The 23,099-nt window shown below is 34.0% G+C and overlaps 1 protein-coding gene across 1 annotated transcript; it reads right to left on the bottom strand.

Moving 5' to 3' along the window:
- Window positions 1-879: 879 nt before the first annotated feature.
- Window positions 880-20,091, bottom strand: LOC129002094 (histone deacetylase HDAC1). Its single transcript, XM_054429630.1, has 12 exons — window positions 19,935-20,091; window positions 15,646-15,758; window positions 13,695-13,812; window positions 13,025-13,156; window positions 12,171-12,394; window positions 11,775-11,879; window positions 7,140-7,236; window positions 6,553-6,802; window positions 5,870-5,928; window positions 5,386-5,500; window positions 4,414-4,544; window positions 880-3,543 (listed from the first exon to the last, which is right to left on the bottom strand). Exons 1-12 carry the CDS (start codon window positions 19,978-19,980, stop codon window positions 3,485-3,487), a joined length of 1,449 nt encoding a protein of 482 aa, XP_054285605.1. The 5' UTR covers window positions 19,981-20,091; the 3' UTR covers window positions 880-3,484.
- Window positions 20,092-23,099: the final 3,008 nt, after the last annotated feature.

The following is a 23,099-nucleotide window of genomic DNA, read 5'->3' as shown; positions in this document are numbered from 1 at the left end:
GTGGTGAGATCAGTTCTACTGGCCTACTGGAGGGAATTTATTTCCTTATACCGAGAGGAACACGATCTTCAGATACTCACTTGTACTTGCCAACTAACTACTCTCTTAATTGTGGATTGGCCAGATTGCAGCGCCTTGGAAACGAAGTCGGATCACAAGTTGACTTCTTCAATGAACAGTTGTCTTCCTTCAGAAGGAAATCCTCTAATATTATCATTGTTATGCCTGTTTTGTAGCTGATGTATGTTTGTTTTGTTCCTAAATCTCTTTCATTCTTGTTATTCATTCATAGATTTATTGTTGATTGTTGTTAATTTTTCAGTAGAACTTGTTGTCATCATATTATAGTTTATATATTGTTAAATCTTGAGGAGATATTTGTTGTTGTACTTTCAAAATCTATATGCTTTTTCTGAAGTTCAAATTAATATTAAATATTTTTTGTTATTATCTGTTATTGTTGTTTGGTTGTTATTATTTTTGGTTCCAATGCTGTTTTGTTCAATGGCCATTATGTAACTCCTCTTGTTATTTTTATCTTTTCATTCTGTTCATGTGCTTAAAACACATTATTTTGTAAATGGTGTATCCATTGATATAAATAAATCTTTAAAAAGGCATTTTCGTTTTAGGATAGATTATATTTCCCTTTGTAAGAAACACCAAACATACCATTGTGTAGGTTAGGTATAAAATACAATTTTGGGCTAGTCCTTACTGTTATGTTTGGAATGATTAACTATCCAAACATAAGGCCTAATGCTACTTTTGAGTTCTTGGTTTGAAAATACAACATAGTTTAACTACAAACAAATCATAAAAATACTAAGCTTAAGAGGATATTTGATTTTACAGGATTAAGCAATTATACACAAGATATAGTATTTTTCTATTTTTATTTCATTTATTTATACATTTATCTGTTGATTGATTGGTTTTAAGAATTCATATCTACTGAAAACACTATTAACAAAAATAAATAAATTATTGAAGAGTCTGCTTATGTATTGCTTGCCTAATTACTAATTAGTTTTCAGTTGAAGATATGTACATTTTGAGTTGGAAAATAGTAACAAACAAACATAAGGTACGCTTATAATGAAACTATAAAAAATAATTGTGTAAAATAGATTAGTTTTTAAAATAGTGAGCATTCAGAATATATGCTTTGTTTTCATAACCTCCACACGCAAATTTTATTCAAATGAGAATTAGTAGTTACAATATACAGTACATGCTACAAGGAACTTGTTTCAACAATTTACTTGAAATAAAACTTGGTTCACATTCAATGTAAAATCTTTGACTGTTGATAGCGCTAGACATTCCACCTCAAAGTTGTTCCCAGTTTTTGAATCATAAATAAGCCACTGACAGAGTAAACTGAACAATGTAAATTACAGATTTTTGTGGAACGCAGACTTTGTAACCCAGCCAAACTAAAAGTACTACTATTGTAAGCTGTGATATCTTTTATGTCACATCAACTATCTCAGAAACAAAAACTGGGAGATAATAGAATTTTTCCTACAGTCACCCAATAAAGTGGGCTTCCTTGTACAGATTATAGTACAGAAAGCCTTACTTTGGCGCACTGTTTTTACTTTGGCGCATACCAGTATTCACCAAACAACACAAAACAGCGTGCTTTTATTATGCACATCATCATTATGTGTGGCTTGAAAATGAGTTGGTAACACACATTAAGACTACGATCAGCTGGTGCAGCGTTTCCCATTTCAATGTTCAGTGTTTGGATTTAAACTAACGCAAAAACGTGTTGTACAGTTTTTGAAAGACTAATTATTTATATGATTTATAGCAACTGTAGGAAAAATATAAAGAGTAACACGAGTGCAAACTGCCTTTGCTGCACTTGAGAAACTTTTCATACTTGCCTACCGCTCGTGCATAAACGTTTTTCTCAAGTGCAGCAAAGTTCCACTTCACCCACTAGTTACACAAATAACTATTTACTGTCAAACTCAGTGATTGGCTTATTCACTGATGTTCTTTTTTAGTAAAACAATAGCGACAGCTCGTACATATGGGTGGGATGTCTACTTCGGTATCCGAAAGTCAAAGGCATAAATATAAATTTTACAACCTCTTGAATTTATATGAAAATTTAAAGCCTAAATCTAGATTCAAATTATGACGAAAACAACTAAAATCCACACACAACAATATAAAAATATAAAAGTATTATGATACAGTTTATCTGACAAACATGTTTTTGCTCTTACTGATGTGTTTTTTTTTGTTTACCCTTCATGGATATCTTTGATTTTAAAATATGATCTGTGACACAAGGTGTTTTTCCAGGTACGGTATTGAAACATTAGACAACAAATGTACTTGTTTACAACAATACAAAGAAGTAAAAAAAAACTATGTATAATAAATAAAAGTGCTAAATCAATAAAAAACCATGTGAATAAAAATTTATAATATAGCAATCCAAGTTTCTTTCAATACAATACATTTTACGTAGAAAATAATAAAGAAAATTGCTGTTTTTAATGTATAATTTTAAATAGGTACGTCATTCATTAACAGATACAAAAGTATTCCAGATCCAATATTATTGATTCAATCCATTAGGGGATCCTAGGATTGTGATGAAATTTACTTTAGTCTTTTAAAACTAAGTTAAAACCAAATGCACAGAGGTACGTTAAATATTATCATTACCTAAAGGCTTAAAAAGTTATAATAAAAAAATATTAAATTTACATCGTTTTTAGAGTTTCATGCTTTTGAGACAATTAAAAGTTAAGTTTAAGGTGCAAACGATAATAAAATAGACATTCAATAATCCAGCGAGTTCCAAGATTTATGCAGTGTTGGATGACTGAAAATTCTGTATATACTGGACGGCTAGAAATAACATTTCTTACGAGATTAGAGGCAAAACATTAAAAATTTATAGACTTAAAGGTAAGTCATATCGTGCCATTTTTCCGTTTTGTGATTTTTTTTACTGCGCAGGATTGTCTGCAACTAGACAATAGCTCGCCTCAACTCTACCGAACGCACCCTGAAGGATGATTAAGTATAGAAACTATTTATTAATTAGATGAAGTATTTTACTTTGCTGTAATTTAAAAGGTACTAACTCGTGGTGTCCCAGGATAAAACTAGGCCTACGGTAATAGCTTCTTCCTCATAGAGAAAATCAATTTTGTTTTCCATAACTGATCAACTCATCAAAACAATATCACACCTTAATAATCATCAACCATCAGTTTATTTACAAAAATTTTTCTCAAAAATGAACAACTTGTTTGAACACAATAATAAATTAACTCAAGATGCAGGGTTGCTCTACAAAATCTAACCTTTCGTCAAATGGAGATCTTTAAAAGCATAACTCATCCTTACTGATATATAAAATATTCTTCTATTATCACGACATTTAAACCAAAGTAAGGTGGTAAATAGTCATCAGATGAGAAAAAATATAAATTATATTGGTGGTTTATCAAGGGTTTGGACCTGTTTCTCTCTTCATATCATCTGTCGTTTTTTCTTCTTTGTCGTCTGTAAAATAGATTTTAGATTAGTAAATTCAATGGGAAACAGCAGCAAATAACACTTGATTACAACAATCATAACATAAGGAAAATTCATGGTAATCGAGTGTCCAGGGACTTATAGATGAATGAAATAAACCTATTTTGGAAATCTAGAAGCCCCCTCACATAATTTATCAGGAAATCTAGCTGAACTCTAGCCTTCACCAGAAAAACTCTTTGACAAATTTAAATTTACTATCGCTGTATCACAACATAATTCGTTAATGACACACATTTTGACACCTGAGGTAGAGAGAAAATTGGATTTATTCATCTTAAGAGTTGAAAATATTTTATAACAATAAGAAACTGAACTACTTTGAAGATGGGACGAGATGGAAAGCTAGTCCAGCTTAGGTACCTGAGAAAATTAGAGCAAAATCACAAAAAATAAACCTGATATTTCTTCATAACGTAGGACCTAGTTTTTTAACAGGGCAAAAAACCGTAAGAGGGATTAAAACCAAGAAAAGTAATATAGGCTAATTAGCATTTAATTTTTTTTACAAAGGAGTACCATTACTAAAAGCTTTAGAATAGTTATTTTTCCACCAATTAAGGCACAAAAAGAGCGAAAACACTGTTTAACACTGTTTTGGACATAGATTAGAGTTGTGCTAAAGGAATTTTAAAGATACAGAGCAAACATTTTGAATCATTTGCAATATTTGGACGCAGTTGAGCAAACTACTGATTTGTAATCTACAGAATCCTTACTTCTAACTATACACAATTTGGACCCCAACTATCTGTTTGGATACCTCGGTTGCAACTGTACTACACTAATTGAATTAAATTAATTAGTTAATTTTAATTTATTGTTGAATAAACTCACTTTCAGTCTTGAGTTCGTCCATTTTGGTGTCAGCATCAGGCTTGGTGGGGTCCAGTCGTGGTCGCTTTCTTCCCTTGAATGAACGGTTGTCACGTCTGCCTCCACCTCCAGGGCCCTCGTCTTCACTATCACTACGGCAGAAAAATAAAAAAATAGAGAAATCAGTGAAAGAGTTGTATATTATGTAAGTAAAGTTCGATGCTTACTTGGAACAATGATTCATTAAGTCAAAACTAACGTATTTAAGACTGTTCATTCAAATTTTCAAAGTTTTGGAATGAAATAAAAATTTTTTTTAAAGCTTAATCTATAAGATATAATTGGAAATTGTCACTTTTTGTCAGGCTTGTGGTTCCGCCTCTTGGTTAGCAATATTTTACATGATGACTATCAAGTCCCACATTATTTGTCAGAATCATTTAACAATACATTTTCATTTCTGGTCAAATAAAAATATTAAAAAAAATGTTTTGACCAAACACCCTTCAGAAATAACGCGGACATTTTTAAATGACTGATTGATAAGACACAAGTGTCACGAGCTTTTATGGTCTACATTCAATCCTGTCTTCGGGTTTTAAGGAAGCTAGACAAGTACACAACACGGGTAAGGGTGGGAAACAAAAAGTCTGAAAAAGAAACATAAATATTTAATGTTATAGCAGTCAAATAAAAAAAGGGGGAATAGTGAAGATAAGTAAATCAAATCAAAACAGTCTACTTAATAACTCATCATGACCTTACAATGCTAAAACTTGAGTTATCCTACTAGATTTATGGCTTCCAGTTTGTGTAATCTTGTCATGTTCTAGATCCCTTCCCAATTAAAAACAGGATAAAATTACAATCAATTACACACTCTGAAACTTGAGCAATTATTACAAAATGGGGAATACCATGATCAACTTTTTCGTAGTTAAGAAGAAAGAAAAATACTTCTAGAACTTCTAGTTACAAGTGGATGTATTGTACCTGAACTCATTATCAGGAGCAATTCTCTTATCCTGAATACTTTGAGGCAGCCTCTCGTCAGGATTTGCTTTGTCCTCGTCTTCTGATTCCTCTCTGATTCCATCGTCAACAATAGCTGTGAAACACAATTAAATTAATCATCGCAGAAAAGGTTGTGTAAAATAAAATGATTTGCCTTTGTAGCTTTGTTATTGACTAAGATCAGCTGATCAGCTGGGACCATTAAAAAAGCTCAATGATCAAGGACAGCTGGGTCCAGTTTCAAACCTTGATAAAAGCTACCAACTATTCTCAGGATCGAACCGGCAACTTTTTGATTACTAGGTAAGCACTATAACCACTCAGCTGTAACTAAGTACTCTTAGTGACATAGGGATGCTATGCTTTTTTATGTGGCTTGTATTTCAAAGCCAACAAAACATGAGACAAGACAACTACCGGTAAGCCTAATGTTTATAGTCAGAAATAAATTCAGATCACTTACCTTGAACTTGTACGCCCGGAGCATGGGGCAGCATCCGCAAGTTTTCAAACAATCTGTTCCTGTAAATAAAAATGAATAAAATTACCAAAATTTTATCCATAAAAAAAATTAAGTAACCTGTTCAACATTGTTGTATATGAAGAAAGTCTTTGTTAAGGATTTTGTAATGGATAGGTTGAACAGCAGGCTTATCATACTGCAAAATAATTCTATGTGTTTATTTGTGAATTTTAATATATTTTCAACGTGAGAGTTTGTTAAACCTATCCAATACAAAATTATTGTAGATTGTAGGCGGCTATTATTTGTATTATTCACTTAACACGCAAGCCTACATATTTTAAGAATTTTTAAGGAAGATAATAATATTAAACTGATTGCGATTATCTCCCTCAATCGCAGCAAAACCCGAACATCTTCCATCGACCACGGAGACATCATGACATGATCGTCTCATGAAACCGCATCAAAAATAAATAGTACTAAAAACTGACTAATTGTTGAACAACTTGAGACAAAATTGTTAACGGCGAATTACTGCATTCCGTCCCATCAAAATTAGGTCGATAAACTTTTGTTTTGTCCTGATTTTCAGTTTTCTTGCAGACTCAAAACTCTACTCATCGAACAATTCAACAAATTAACTTAATTTATTATCTCTCTGATTTGACCGTTGAACTCACTTAATCTTCTCTAGGTACTCGGGTGTGTTCTGGTTAGCCATGTTTGAAGGCGAGATGTGCAGTTTGAAGTCGGGACCAAAGTACTCAAAGTAGTCATTGTAGGGAAGTTCGTTGGCAATCTCCACCCCAAGAGCAACTGAGGTCTCGTACGTCCAACACCGGGAAACATTGCGGATTGTATAGCCTCCTCCTCCAACCATCAGGAACGGAAGACCATACTTCTTGACAAACTCTACGCACTTCCCATGACCTGCAGCAAAGCCAATATTGGTTTGGGTTACTATCTAAATTAATAATAAATTAACATTATTTATGAATAAAGAAGTAAGTACTGTTACTGATAAAATAATTTTCCTGTTTAAAAATGACAAGGTTATGAACAGCTGTATTAACTGCTTTAAGTTTTAAGGGAAATTAATTGCATAACCTCGTCAAAGTTTTAAATAGCAAAAGGTTGATATTGCACTAAATATTTAAAGCACAATTAACATGTTAAAGCCCCTCCAAAAAGGCTTTTTAGAGGGAATAAGTAAGAAAGAGTAGGAAGTAGTTTTTATGCTCTTTTATTAGATAAGGCTCTTACATACCTCGAACAGTGAGGTTAAAACAGCCAAGTCTGTCGCCTGTGAGTGAATCGGCACCACATTGCAGCACAACAGCGCTCGGTTGGAATGTCTCCATAACCTAAAGGTTACGATGAATATAATGTTAAATTGTTCAACTAAAAGTATTTTAAAATATCTTGAGTAGGCTAACATGCATTGCACCAAACCTTACATATTTAATAAAGTTATATAAAGTTATAATATTATAATATAATATATATAATATATATAATATAATATATATATATAATATTATATAAAGTTGATAAAAATTTTGCTCTTCAATTTTCAGTGATTATTAGTGAATAATTTTTAAATTTAGCTTTCAAACAGTGTTTCAAAAAGATCTTTAAGAAGACAGGTTTTCTACAAATAAGTATTTTATACATTATACCTCTATATCATTAATAACTCTCACAACTTAAAATCATCTAACCTCAAATATTCATTTTATTTGTTTATAATACTGATTTCAAAATTGTTTTATTATGTAAACATTACCAATCTTTTTGTTCACATCTATTCCACAGTTTTAGGAATTGAACTATTTTAATATAATTTTTTTTTTTTTTTTGGACCAATGAAGTAAAATGACTTTAACATTTAAAAGACAAAATGTACTAGGTGACGGCAATTGTCTTTTTAGATCTTTGAGTATATTCTTATTTCAATCTCAAAATCAGTTTAAAAAACTTAGGTTAAATACTGTCGAACATATGTATACAAACTGGAAAGAATATGAACGTTTTATCCTGTATGATGACCAAACTGAGATTGATAAAGAAAAATACTGCCAGGAAATGAAAAAAGATGGTACTTATGGAACTAGTGTTGAATGTATGGTTATATCTGACTTGTTTAAAATCAACATTAACATCTTTTATCAAGCTAAACATTTTAAAACTAGAATCATCCATTTGGAAAATAAACCAACAATAATATCAAGATCTTCTCATAAAATTACAGCGGACCTACTTTTAACCGGCCGTTTGGATTGTGGACATTTTGAACTTTTAATTCCAAATGAAAGTATAGTCAGCCAAATAAATCGAAAAGATAAAATATGTGATGAAATGATTACTAATAGTAAAATTTCTAAAAGCATTTCCAGAGAAGTGAAATTTAGGACCTCAAAAGTAAAAACTAAAGCCAAACCAACTCCAATTTCCGATAATACAAATAAAGCTGTATACAATGAATGCTATGACCACGGAAGTGTTCAATTTCTTGCAACAGCAGACGATGTCAATCAAGATGATATGATTAAAGACAATTTTATGAACAAGTTATTTACCAGAGGATTCGGAGTTCCACTTCTTAACTCTGTAAGTTCTCAAGAAAACAATGAATGGCACAAACGGTGGCTTTGTGCAATGAAATTAAAAGGAAGACAATATACAATACCACAAGGTTCAATTGGAAGGCAATTTGTAGATGTTCTAGCCAAAGAGATCCAAGCAGTCCCAAATGGTATAAATTCAACCGAAAGAATATTTTTCTTATGTGCTACCATTCTTCAAAAAGATAAAATGATAAAAAATGGGTCTGACATAAGACGTTTGATGAAGAAAAGAATGGAAATGTGGGAAAATGATCAATTTGATGAATTAATACGTGAAGCTGAGAGATGTGATCGGCAAATGAAAACATCACAAGAACACCAAGAAGAAGACCAGAAAATAAGAATCTTCACAAGATTGGTATTACAAGGAAAATTGCGTGAAGCTACAAGATGGCTCACAGATCGCTCCGGCGATGGAGTACTCACACCTGACGATATCCTTCCTGATGGTCAAAATGTTTTTCAAGTTTTAACAAATAAGCACCCACGTCAAATGGTTCCGAATGACAATACCTTTCTAGCTGATGAGAACTTACCATTGATGGTAGATGTAGATATATCCAGTGACCACATAGAGAAGATGGCTAGACGTTTGCATGGAAGTGCTGGCCCTAGCGGAACAAATGCTGATCAATGGAAGAATATGTTGCTGCGCTATGGAGCACATAGCACTCGTTTAAGGGAAGCAGTCGCATCGTTAACTCGATGGATGGCAAACGGGATAGTAAACTGGAACTCGATCAGAGCTCTGTTAGCTAGAAGAGGATTAGCACTGAACAAATACCCTGGTATTCGCCCAATAGGAGTTGGAGAAGTTTTGCAGAGACTATGTGCAAAAACCATGGCTTTTGTAACAGGTGAAGATGTTCAAGAAATATGTGGATCTGACCAACTCTGCGCCGGAACAAAAGCTGGAATAGAAGGTGCTATACATGCTATGACGGACCTATTCAATGAAAAGAACCAAAATTGTATTTTACTTGTAGATGCTTCAAATGCGTTCAACGCCTTGAGCAGGCCTTTAACTCTGTGGAATGCTAGGGTGCTTTGGCCTCGTTGCGCTCGTTTCCTATTCAATACATACCAAGGCTATGCAACCATTATGTTTAGAGGAAGCAATAAAATCATCCTTAGTCAAGAAGGAACCACTCAGGGAGACCCTTTAGGCATGCTAATGTATGCAATTGGCATATTACCTTTGGTAAAAAAACTAAAAAGCCTAAATTGGAAGCAAAACTGGTACGCTGATGATTCTGCATGTTTCGGTGAAATACTTAAAGTTAGAGAATGGTTTAACGCTTTACGTGTTGAAGGGCCAAAATGGGGGTATTACCCAGAACCCAAGAAAAGTGTATTGATAGTAAAACCTGAATATAAAGAAAAAGCAGAAGAAATTTTCAGAGACCTACAAGTGAAAATTGTAACATCGTACAGGTTTTTAGGGGGTATTATTGGTAGCTCAGAAGAAAAGAAGGAATTCGTGAAAGAAAAAGTAAAAAAATGGGTTGATTGTATAAAGAAATTTGGCATAGCTGCACATAAAAGTCCTCAAGCAGCGTATACTGCCTTTACTAAGTCATTACAAAATGAATGGGCATTTCTCCAAAGAGTAACAGAGGGATTTAGTGAAGAATACGAAGATTTAAAAACTGCCATACATCGCAATTTCACTCCCAACCTTTTCGAACAAGAGATTTCTGAACTTGAACATGACTTGTTCTCTCTCCCTACTCGTTTTGGAGGCTTAAATATTCAGGACCCGACAAAGAACGATGGTATTTCATTTGAAGCATCAAAACAATGCACAGAAAAATTAATATTAGCCATTAAAAATGGACAACCATTAAAGATTAATGATCATGTATCAACACTACAAGATGTAATAAAGAAGAGAAAACTAGAAAAAGACATGTTGGCTAAAGCAAATAATGAACGAATTATGGAATTACTTCCTGAAAGTCAAAAGAAGCCAATAATTAGAATTGTAGCAGGGAATACTAGCCAATGGTTAACTGTGACACCATGTGCATCTGATCATACGGATTTGTCCCCGGATCAATTCAGAGATGCTTTGTCAATTCGCTATGGCCGCACACTAAGAAATTTACCAGTACGATGTGATGGTTGTGATCAACCTATGAATCTAACACATGCATTAAATTGTAAAAAAGGAGGATTGATCAAACATGGGCATGATCAACATCGAGACCACTGTGCTGCGATAGCAAATATGGCCTGGAAAGGGGTTGAAGTCGAGCCTATTATGAGAGAAGCTGACCCTGCAAACAATGTGCCTGCTTTAAAAGCTGATTTTAAAGTTAATGGTATTTGGGAGGCTGAGAGAGTAGCGTTTTTTGATAATCGCATTGTTAATGCTGACGCTCCCTCTTACGCCAACCAAGAATGGGGAACAATATCTCGAAACCATGCCGTTCAGAAACACAATAAATATGACAAAGCAGCCGAAGACATCAGAGGAAGCTTCACACCATTAATATGTTCCACGGAAGGAGTCCCCCACAAAGAATATGAAGCGTTTCAGAGGAGAACAAGCGAAGCCCTGGCTGTAAAATGGAGAAAACCATACTCCCAAATTATCGGATGGTTGAGGATCCAAAGCCAGCTTTCCATCATTCGAGCAGTTTCGCTAAGGCTACGGGGAACTAGACGAAAAATTCGAAGCATTCAATTTGAAGATGGTGCCGCAATTCCCCCATTGCTCTATTGAGCTTTCATTTTATTTTTTTGAACATTTATATTTGATTGAAAATCATAGTCATATGTTGAATTGTTTGAAATGTATAAATAAAGTTTTTCAATTAAAAAAAAAAAAAAAAAAACCTTACATATTATTTGTAAAAAATCAAACTTTGACAAAACAAAATTTCAAAGTCTCATAGCTTTCATTACTGTAAGTTGGATTCTTATGAAAATTATTACTTTATTGGGTGCAAGGTGCAACTTCGTCCAATTATTCTATAGGCTAAAAAAAACTAAAATTATTTAGTCCAAGCATCAATCATGTATTATTTTGATGATTTAACGACAAGTAAAAACATTATGTGAGAGTGGCAATTCAAATTTCATAAAATAAACATAAAGAGAATTAGAAACAATAGTTGGAAATAGTAAAAACAAGTTCTACTACACCAAGAATGTAGGCCAAGACTAATATCCAACAAACTATAATAAAACAAATTAAAACTTAACTAGACTAAAGAAACTAGGTGTTTCAAAGCATGCTTCACAACAATAAGTATTTTATTCTCACTCACTTTGCTAATAATAGGTACAAAAATGGACTCGTAGCTATCATCGTCCATGCCGTCCCTCAGAGGGATGTTGACTGCGTAATACTTTCCTTTCCCAGCTCCGATATCCTGCAAAAAACATAAGTTACAGGGTGTTTTCAAAGAATTTACTTAACTTTGAGCAGAATATTTTATAAGGTTTATCAAAATACACAGGTTAACATTTTATTATTTTCTTGGTAAGTATATTGGCTAACCGAGGTTTTAAATGACTGAAATGTCAAGAAACAAATTGTAAACAAAACACAACCTCCACAGTGCACCGAACAGAACTAACAATAAAATTGGCTTCAGCTGTTCCATAGGCCTAAGGATAAGAAATCTACTATGGAGGTATGTGTTATCTACAGTATAACTCACCCTAAGGTCTCCAGTTCCGGGGAAGTACTCGCCATACTTGTGAAAGGACACAGTCATAACTCTATCGGTTGTGTAGAAAGCCTCCTCTACTCCGTCCCCGTGGTGAACGTCTATGTCTATGTACAGTACTCTCTGATGGTACTTGAGCAACTCCAAGATACCCAGCACAATGTCGTTGACGTAGCAAAACCCTGAAGCCTCCGACTTCTTAGCATGATGCAAGCCTGCAGACAACAATGTTTTTGAATAAATTTGTTTTATTAATTCTCTGGTTCAGAAGAAAACTTTACTTGCACGACTGAAAAGTGAAAAACTGAGTAGCCTAAGTGAAATTAGATTTGTCACTTACTTTTTGAGCAAAAAATTATAACACCTACGTCCTATACGTTTTGCTATGATATATATTTTTCTGTTTGTTACCTCACCTGATTCAATTTAAGGTTAAGTTTTACAGTTTCTACTGCAATTTCAGATTTGATATAATAAGGAAAAGTACAAGAGAAAGCACTTTAAGGTTAAGTTTTACAGTTTCTACTGCAATTTCAGATTTGATATAATAAGGAAAAGTACAAGAGAACTGTGCTTGGGTCTATTAAAGTATACTTGTAGAAAGGATTCAAATTTTTTTTAAATTTGTATAATAAGTTGTAAGTATAATAGTTGTAAAATTACTTGTTTTACAACAGTAGTTAGAACCCCAAAAAACATTGTCCCCAAATATTTACTATCTACTAACTGTTTTTTACATTGTGCCAGCTCAAATCTTATTTCAACACCAAGGCAAATGTGATTCTAGTTCCCAAGCAAATTTATATGATAGCCTACTTGAAATATGAAAACAACAATCAACAAACCTCCGCCCCAGTTTATACAGATTTCCGATGCTTGTTTGTTCAGTTTAACAGCAGCGGCGACACTTCCTCCTGCTGACAACTGACAGAACTCGTAGAGGCCGTCGAACACAGGGCAATCCTCCCCTACGTTGACTGAAACACAAAAGCATGATTGTGCAAAAACTGTTCGATACCGTATTAAATGTTAGATGACTAGGAAACATGGTAAAAGAACTTGAAAAACCCAGAGATCGTCGAACTTTGCCTTCAATATAAACAAATTTTCATTTAGTTTTTGTAGTTAAAAATTTAAAAAAATATTAATCTATGTACTGTGCAGGTGATTACTTCAACATTTTAATTTGTAAATAATTATGGCAAATGTCTGTAACCAAACTACTGATGATTTGATCTTCTGTCTGGTTCCATAACAGAATAATGTTTTTAGAAGACAACAGACGCTTAAAACCCTGTTTTCCTTTTTCATTTGCATGTATGGCATAGAAAAGTGCAATAGAAAACACTATACAAGGTAAAAAGGTTAAATACCTGTAGTACTGTCAGTGATCCTGGCATTTAATAAGCACATTTAACCTTTTTATTAACTAGTAAATTACGTGATCCAGAGGCTAAACATGCTAAAACTATACAAGGATCTTATAATATAGGCCTACGATAAAAATCTACTTACATCTCTGCATTTGCTTGTTGTATTCGGACATGTTATCTGGCCGAATGCTGCGCAGGAAACGGATATAGTCGTCACTGTGAAACTTGGTCATCTCTTCCGCCGTAGCCTTATGTGGCCTCTGAAATATATAAACTGCCACATAAACTCATGCATACACCACTCATGATCAAAAACCTAAGAGTCAATGTGTTGTTATTGACTTTCAGATTAGGAAAAGAGAAACACTCTAAAAATAAAGAAGGACATGTAGGTCTACATGCAAGTCAAAGCACTTACATGTACAATGATCAGAGCATATTTTAAGGGATTTCCACTGGGTGACAGTAGCGCCGGACTTACCAAGAGGCCCCATTAAAAAGGGGGAAAGATCTTTGCATAAATTAAAGTGAAAATCGCACAATTCTACGTACGGTATCTTGTAATGAATTTTCCGATTAACTTATTTTGCTTGTAAATCGTCCATGCTATCCCCCTTAATTACCTATTCTACATTCTAGAAATATTTGGTACTTTCCTGTTAAAGGGAACATTCACTATTATCGATCTGATTTCTTTCGATATATCGATATTTTTGTTTTCCTTTACGATCCATACCTTCTGTTTGTTTTAATATCTCCAAAAACATTTATATTACAAATTGACAACTGATCTTGTTTAGGCAAAACATAAACAAGTAAAACTGTTCAAAACTAACCTTACAGAACCAACCAAACTTGCTGGGTTTGCTGTATTATTTCAAAATTTCATTTGATAAAAGAAAAGGCATGTGAGTAATATGAAACGGAATTAGGAAATTTTACAGCAAGTTTGGTTGGTTAGGTAAGGTTAGTTTAGAACATTTTCATTTCAATATAATATTTTTTTAATTGTTTGTTGATACTGAACAATATTTACTTATCGTAGTTGTCAGCTGACATCTCGTTCATTATCGGATCAAAAATAGAATATCGATGTATCAGAAAGAAATCATCGATAATAATGAATGTTCCCTTTAACAGGAAAGTACCAAATATTTACCCAATTAAATGTTTGAAATACCTTTTAAATTCCGATAGCGTAAATTTAAAATGTGAATCATTAAAAAAAATATGCCAGCACCACCCATAGTCACTGGGCGACAAAATCTCAGCACTAGGTGACACTTGTGTCGCCCAGTTAACATGTTATTTTATGCCCTGACAATGATGGATACGGTAACTTACTGAAAATAAACTGCTCGCTCTATTGTAAAATCTGATGTTTATTATAGAGGTTTCATCCCGTCTGATGTTTGAGTGCACTGTCAACAAAAATTTTTTTCATCGCCTATTTCTGACAAAATTTTACAGTGTGGCCTTATCGTTCTGTTGAAAATCCGAACAAGTTTACATCAAATACCGTTTTAAAAAAGGTACATCATTTTCCATAGTTGCAATAGCTCTAATATTGATGAATATAATAGAGCATGGTAAGTTATACCTCGGTATAAATCCAAGGTTATCAATATTAACTCATGAGTAATTGATAATAAACAAGGTGAATAATTGGCCTAGACTAGACTAGCTAACTCCCCTTTTCATATTAATTGGAGTTACAGTTAAGTTTAATGAAAAAATTTACCCTAGGCTAAAAAAAAAACCTATTCAACAGTTTTGTCTGGCACCTTTTCTGGTGAACTGCTCTCAAGATGTCTTTTTGCAACGGGGACATACATCAGCACTTAATAATAGTTTGACATAATATGGCCGTATCCAGAAGTTCACAATTGTGATGTCAGCGCCAAATTCTGTGGAAGCCTTGCTTATCTTGAAAAAAAAAAAAACTATCCACAATATGTAGCCTAAGCCCTAAGTTAACAGTAGCCTACGCAATAAAATATTTGAAATCATGAAATTAAGCCAAAATTGATTAAAATACACTAGGGCCTACTTACTCTGTTTTAAATATATTGTTCTTAAAATATTCAACTTACATAAATTTCCATTTTTCTATACAGTCCATAATTAAGGAGGAGGTTATGTGTCATACGTATCCTATGTGGCTTCATCGGATGTCCTTGTCCATAGTAGTAGTTCCCAATATCACCTGAAACACATTGTGTTTGATTCACTTATTTTAGTTCTAGATAAGTGACTATCTTGCAAACATGCATCATAGTTCTAGATAAGAAGCATTGCTTCTAGTTCAAATATAAGACTTTTTTAAAGCCAATTAACTTATTTCAATAATTTAGGCTTCCTTTCCCAAGTTAAAAGTTGTATTAAAAGTTCATTTAGACTAGTGACTTATTTAGTTCGCCAATCTGAAGTAGCCTAGCTTTCAGCTGAAACCGTTTAAAGTAAAACTAATGCACTGAGAATACAAAATGTTATTAACCTTCCGTCGGTCGCATTGATTTTCAAACACCAAAGGGCGCTCACAGAAGTTACCTCTGGGAATACAAAAACTATACAATGAGGAGTAAAATACATTTTAATATCAATAAAACTATAAGAAAAACTTTTTCAATGAGTTATTACACTATTAAATAAGTTTGTATAGAAAATAGAAAATGTTATGATAAACAATAAAAATATGTAAGTTCTGTGGATAAAAAAGACTTGGGCCTACTTACTTTTATAAAGACATATTTTTCGTACATATACAGTACTATTGTATGAAATATTAAAAAAAATTGCAATGTGTATGATATAAAAAAACCTGGCCTATGGTCTAATGAAAAAAACATTTGTTACAAGAACCACTCATTTTGTCAAAAGACAAAAAGTGCATTATTGTATATGGCATAAAAACACCTCATGTTCTTATGAAAAAAAATCATTTGTTAGAAGAACTAACTAACTCTTTTTCCCAAAAATAAAGTTCCTGAACAAACGCACCGGTAGGTCTTTCCACTACGGTAACTTAATTGTTGTTCACTGCCTCCCTTTAAAAAAACTCTTGCCAAAAATCGTGCAATTCGTTCTTCTTGGTAAGTCTTTCCACTAACTTAAATGTTGTTCACTGTCCTCCCTTTAAACTCTTGCCAAAAACCATACAATTCGTTCTCCTTCATTCATTTCAGAATATCGCACAATAAGGTCAAACACAAGGGCGCACTAAGAATTAGGCTGTAGGAAACCCGTTACATCACAGGGTGCTCACGGAAGCTACCTCCAGTAGTCATATATATATATATATATATATATATATATACTATATAGACGCAAACCACTCCCTAAGGTCGACTGACAACTTGGAAAGGTGTAGAGTAGCTGAAACTGATCCCACCAAAAGAGGTGCGTGTGGTACATCAGACGACAGCCCTGCCGAACGCAAACTAACTTATAGTTTTTATAACAAAAAATAGTAACCCAGAGGTAACTTTCGTGATGCGCCCGATGGAAGGTTAACTAGGCCTAAGTTATAACATGTACGGTAAGTCATCTTATGACGCAATCTATCCGACAGTGTTGGTCAGGGACAAAGCCTTCAAGTACCGGTAACTTATTCAGGTAGGCTAAGTAACATAATTACCAAAAGTAACAGGATTGGGTGCAATAAACTTAAATCCTAGGTTATTTAGTGTGCCTTGCCACCAATAGACTTTAAATTTATTTTATAATATTTTAGTTAAAAAATTAACTTTTTAACCATAAAATTAATTTTAAGATTTTTAATTATAAAATTAAATTGTCATAACCTAACCTAACCAACCAAACTTGCTGATAGGTAATATAAAAAAGATATAAAATAAAAATCGAATGAAGGTTTACTTATAATTGATTATTTAATTATAAAATTAATTATAAAATTTGTTAACTTATTATAAAATTAAACTGCCATAACCTAACCGAAGCAACTAAACTTGCTGATAATATAAAAATATATAAGTTAAAGTTAAAATCTAATGACTTAGGCCTATTTAAAAAAATAACTGTTCATAAATAAAATTATAAATGCCTCAAATTCTAACAAAAGATGTACAGTTAAGAAGTATTCACAATCCAAGCAAAACCTTGGACAAAAAGTTAGTGTCGCCGGCGGGATTCGAACTGGGGTCCTCCAGATCACGAGTCCGAAACACTATCAACTACGCCACGAACACCGATGGAAACATGGTCTCGTTACGGTAATGGTGTTTCCTAAAGAGCAGAGTGACGTCACGCACCCCACTCCTTCTCTTAAGAGGTTCTCATCAGTTTGTAAAAAGGGGAAACCGAGACGCTATAGGGCAGCTGTGACCCAGTTTTGAACCACCAAAAAGCTACTAGGCTATAAGTTACATTAGGCCTACTGACTTTTCTCAGGGTTCACTAAGCTAACAACTTTCTAATACCCCCGCCGCAGCAAACCTGCAGACTAAGCGAATTTCCATTTGACTGATTGGATTTACACTGAAATGTCTACTTAAAAATATAACTTTTATTCCCTATTTAAATAGAATTAGTTTAACAAGTACTTAGGTTTGCTGCATCAGGGAGGGTAAAACTGTTTTTTTATGTAAAATGTTAATAGTTAGTAAGAAATAAAAACATTTTCCAAATTTGATCAAAATATGTTCATAAACAAGCAAACTACAACAGTTTACTTATACTCCATAAGATTAACATGGGAATTTTAAATTTACAATTTTTTGGAATTTTCTCCGTAACCATTAAGCGCATAATAACGCTTCAATATATTAAATTATTTGTTTTTTTAAGCTCTACAAACTGGTTTGGAAAGAAGTTGCTAAATTTTATGTTTTTTGGGTCAAAAATGGGAAAAACCTATTTTTACCCCATAAAACCCCCCGTAAACCCCCGTTCCCATGGTCCGATCATGCTGGATCGCGAACTCGTTCAAATAAACGTAGGTTTACACGTTTGTACCAAATTTCATCAAAATCGGATCATTTTTGCTCGAGTTATCGTGCTAACGGACACATATATATATATATATATATATATATAAATATATCAATATATAAATATATATATATATATGAATTTGAACGGATGGTGTTTTTGGCCTCTAGGGACCTTAAAACGAAAAAAAAAATCGGTCCCGCGTCCAGGTCTTACCATGAGTACTGCGGTAATAGCTTATTCCCTATATGGGAAATTCGCTAAAAACTAGGCCAAAAGGAGCAATTTACCACACAACTTCCTGGCTATAACTTACATATAAGTGCGCCTAGGAACGTTATGTAAAATCTATTTCGTAAGTTTTAAGTTAACTTGGTTGTGTAAGTTACAACTACCGGTACACTTGGAAAGATCAATGTTTGAAAGTTCCGGAACCAAGAGTTTTTAAACATACATGTATAGGCTTATCGGTGTTTAAAACCAACGTGCAGTTACTTAGGTAAGTTTACTCGTATTGCAATAATCTGAAATTTAGGTTCTTAAGTCATTTGACAAAAAGTAAACTTAAACTAACTTAATCAGACACGCAAAACAGCTCTAGGATACATTGTTTTCTTTAGAATAGATAATTAGCCTTGGTTTGGTTATATGTGATTTTATAGGCTATGAGACAATAACTTAAAACTATCGATTTTAATAATAACCAAACCCCAAACATACCATAGTAGGCCTAAGGATGTAACTTAGATATCAACGTTTTGCTAAAACACAGACTAGGCCTAGGCTGAACTTGAAGTAGCCTATTTTTTAGCATTAAATTTACTGAATAATAGTTTTAAGCACCAGTAGCCTATATTATGATTTGACCAACCTATCCTACAACGATAATATACCAGTCATGAATACAAATTTCAAACTTGAAGTAGCCCAATATGAAAAAAACTTAAAAAGCAATACTCCTCTGTAAAGTTTGATGCAAACCACTATCAGGTAGCTGTAGTCAACATACCGTTTGTTGTAGCCTAATAAGAACCACACAAACATGTTATAGATATAAATGTATTGGAAAATAATAATAAATAATATTTAATTGTAGTTTGGTGCAGTAGAATGAACTAAAAGAATGTAAAAATAGTGAACCGCTAGAATATTGTTTATCATAAAACTACGGTGCTCTGAAGCAGTGGTTTACAAAGATGGCTGCTGTCCGATGCAAGAAAACTAACTCTGTAAACTATTTAATGTTAATAAACCATTAAACTCTTACAATAACCCTTAATTAATACAAATACGTGATAATGATCGCAATGTTTCATGGTAAATTCATTTACCTAGTAATAAAACAGTAGATTAGTACAAAACCTAGGCTAACCAAGTCGGTAGGACAATAATATTACTATTTATTTTATCACTAAAATATTGAAAAACTTACTATCGTAGTAGTAGCAGACGCGTTTCTTGCTGTGAGGTTGAGTCATTTGGAATAAAATCCAAAGTAATTATATTAATATATTATACAAACGCTAGTGATACTACGGTTGTATTAGTGAGCAGAGGAGATATTTGGCGCGGCGGCGTCTGCGTTCGCGTTCGCGATGCGACTGCAACTGCGACTACTTCGAGCTTTGTTTTTGATGCGATACTCGATAGTGCGTTGTTCGATATTGAAGTGAATGAAAGCGGAAGCTGAACAGTAAACAAAGAAAACGACTAAAGACAGAAAATCTACAACTACAATTGTATGGTTGGTTGATCAGCTTATTTATTTACTAAACTGGCCAATATTTACCTATTACAATGAAATGTAATATTTTTTTGAAAAAAGACTTATTTTGTTGACTTCACTCCCCCCCCCCCCCAGAAGTTTCAAGTTTTGGGTGTTTATAGTTCTATGGTCGTATCTGTTGTAATAAACAACCGATTGAAAATATCGATCAATATATCGATTACTTCATTCGATATAACGTTTGGATTGTTAGGTTAGGTTAACCTATTATTCTATTTCTAACTAACCAAACGATATATTGAATAAAACAATCGAATAATTGAGGTATCGATCGAAATTTTCATTCGGTTGTTTTTGACAACAGATATGGGAGTCTACCCCATTTGGAATCATTCGATTTGTGAAAATCCGATTTTTCCATTATTACGGGTGGCGGATATATCCGCTGTTTTTTACTCATCCGCGGACGGGTAGCGGATATATCATCATATTTAAAAACGAGTAAAAAAATTTTTCCTATAATTTTTTTCCGTCCTATATCACGATTTCGCCCGTCCGGGAAGGGTTAAAATTGTCATTTTCATCTACATTCAAAAGATTTTCAGGCTTTATGGTACGATAGTAAACACTGCAACCACCACATTTTAGATCATTAATACTTTTAGATCATTTCACCTCTCTAAGTGAGGTGAAATAGCCTTCGGAAACACTGTTGCCCAAGACCCTTGCGTTTACACGAAACGGCAGGGGTAGAGCGGACCCTTAATGGTGGGTAATTCTATATTAAGCTATTAAGCTCTACCCCTGCCGTTTCGTGTAAACGCAAGGGTCTTGGGCAACAGTGTTTCCGAAGGGGCGATGTCTACTTGTACCGGCGTCTAGTTGTACCTGCTGCATTTTGGTGACAGGCGTCTAGTTGTACCCCGTCCAAAGCTGTAGAGACAACTTGACGATGGTGCGGACGTCTAGTTGTCTCTACGTCTAGTTGTCTCTACGTCTAGTTGTACCTCTTAAAAATCTACAGGTACAACTAGTCGGGAACGTCACCGTCTACTTGTACCTCATACGTCTGCGTCTACTTGTACCTACGACTACTTGTACCTACGACTACTTGTACCTACGACTACTTGTACCTACGACTACTTGTACCTACGACTAGTTGTACCTACGCCTACTTGTACCTACGTCTAGTTGTACCTGCGGCTAGTTGTATCTCCCCTTCAACTTGTCACCGGTTTAAGAGATTTATTTTATTTCTTTAAAAATCATACAATCTTACAACAATTTATTATAAACAACTTGCTACAAAAGCCAGGAAAATTTGGCTTGTCTGCAGCTCATTGAGAAACAGTTTGTTATTAGTCTGTTGTGAATAACTGAACCTTTTTAGAAAATAAGGCTTTAATAAACTTAAATTCTTACATAGCTGGAAAGGTAAACAAATCTCTAATACAAACAAGTAAATAAATACTTCAGCTGATTATTAGAGACAGGAATTCATAACATTCTCCCCCTCAAAATTTAAACAATGTAATCAGCGAGGTAACTTGGTGGTTTTCTTGATCTTTTCGGCCTTTCTATAGGTTGGTTTTCTTCAGAGTCTTGTTCAGGAATGAAGTTTGGTTGATTATCATCATTTGGATAATCATCATGGTCTTGAATATCAAATGGAGTGACATTCTGTTCTGGGTTCACATTTGGTTCTGGATTGATGTTCGGCTCTGGAATGACATGTGGTTGTGATTCATCTGTCACCAGTTGAGGATTATCTTTTAGCGTTGGAAGGCCTTGGTTTTCTAGTAGACTTACATCCCCCCTTGGAGATAGGTGCTTGAGGGATACAGTTGACTTTCTTCCATCATTGTGTTTAACCAAGGCATAATGAGGATTAGCATCCAACAGCTCGACTTCCTCAACTAAAGGATCAAATTTTGATGGTCGAACATTTCTTTTTAAGAATATCGGTCCTGGTTTCATGAGCCAAGCTGGTAGTGAGGTGCCATTGAGGGATCGCCGAGGATGAATGAAAAACCTTTCATGTGGTGTACTGTTAGTCGAAGTGCACAAAAGAGATCTTATGGAGTGCAATGCATCATTGAGTACAACTTCCCATTGTTCTACCTTTAGTGACCTGGACTTCAGAGCTAACAAGATTGCTTTCCACAATGTTCCATTGAACTTTTCAACTTGGCCATTTCCTGCTGGATTATATGGAGTTGTTTGACTGGTGGCTATTCCTCTTTCATGAAGGTAGTCTCTGAGTTCTTTTGAAAGAAAAGATGTCCCTCTGTCTGAATGAATGTAGTTTGGCATTCCAAATATTGAAAATAGATTTTCTAAACAGCGAACTACTGTGTTTGAGGACATATCACTGCATGGATATGCAAAAGGGAAGCGTGAATATTCATCGATTATTGTCAATAGATATCGATTTCGTGTGCAAGATGGCAAAGGACCCTTAAAATCTACATTAAGTCGCTCAAAAGGTTTTGTGGCCTTGATAAGGTGAGCATTTGTAGTTTTATAGAAACGAGGTTTAATCTCTGCACACATTGGGCATTTGTTTGTCATTGTTTTAACATCCTCAACCGAGTAAGGAAGGTTTTTACTTTTTACCCAGTGGTACATCCTATTGATACCAGGGTGGCAGAGTGACTGGTGAAGTGCAAAAAGCTTGTCATCACAATTTATGTTTGTGACAGCTCCACAAACGCGTGAAAATGCATCTGCGGTAACGTTTTCTTTACCTGGTCTGTACTGTATGTCAAAAGAATAAGGTGACAACTCAAGACGCCATCTAGTGATTTTCTCATTCTTTATTTTACTAGTATGCCGACTGTTGAACACAAACGACAAAGCCTGCTGATCGGT

This window comes from Macrosteles quadrilineatus, unplaced genomic scaffold (genome assembly GCF_028750875.1).
Source record: "Macrosteles quadrilineatus isolate MER2022 unplaced genomic scaffold, UCM_ALF_1.0 Scaffold_9__3_contigs__length_116548681, whole genome shotgun sequence".
Lineage (NCBI taxonomy): Eukaryota > Metazoa > Arthropoda > Insecta > Hemiptera > Cicadellidae > Macrosteles > Macrosteles quadrilineatus.
Note: the sequence above shows the minus strand (reverse complement) of the source record. Positions and strands in the feature narration are given on the sequence as shown.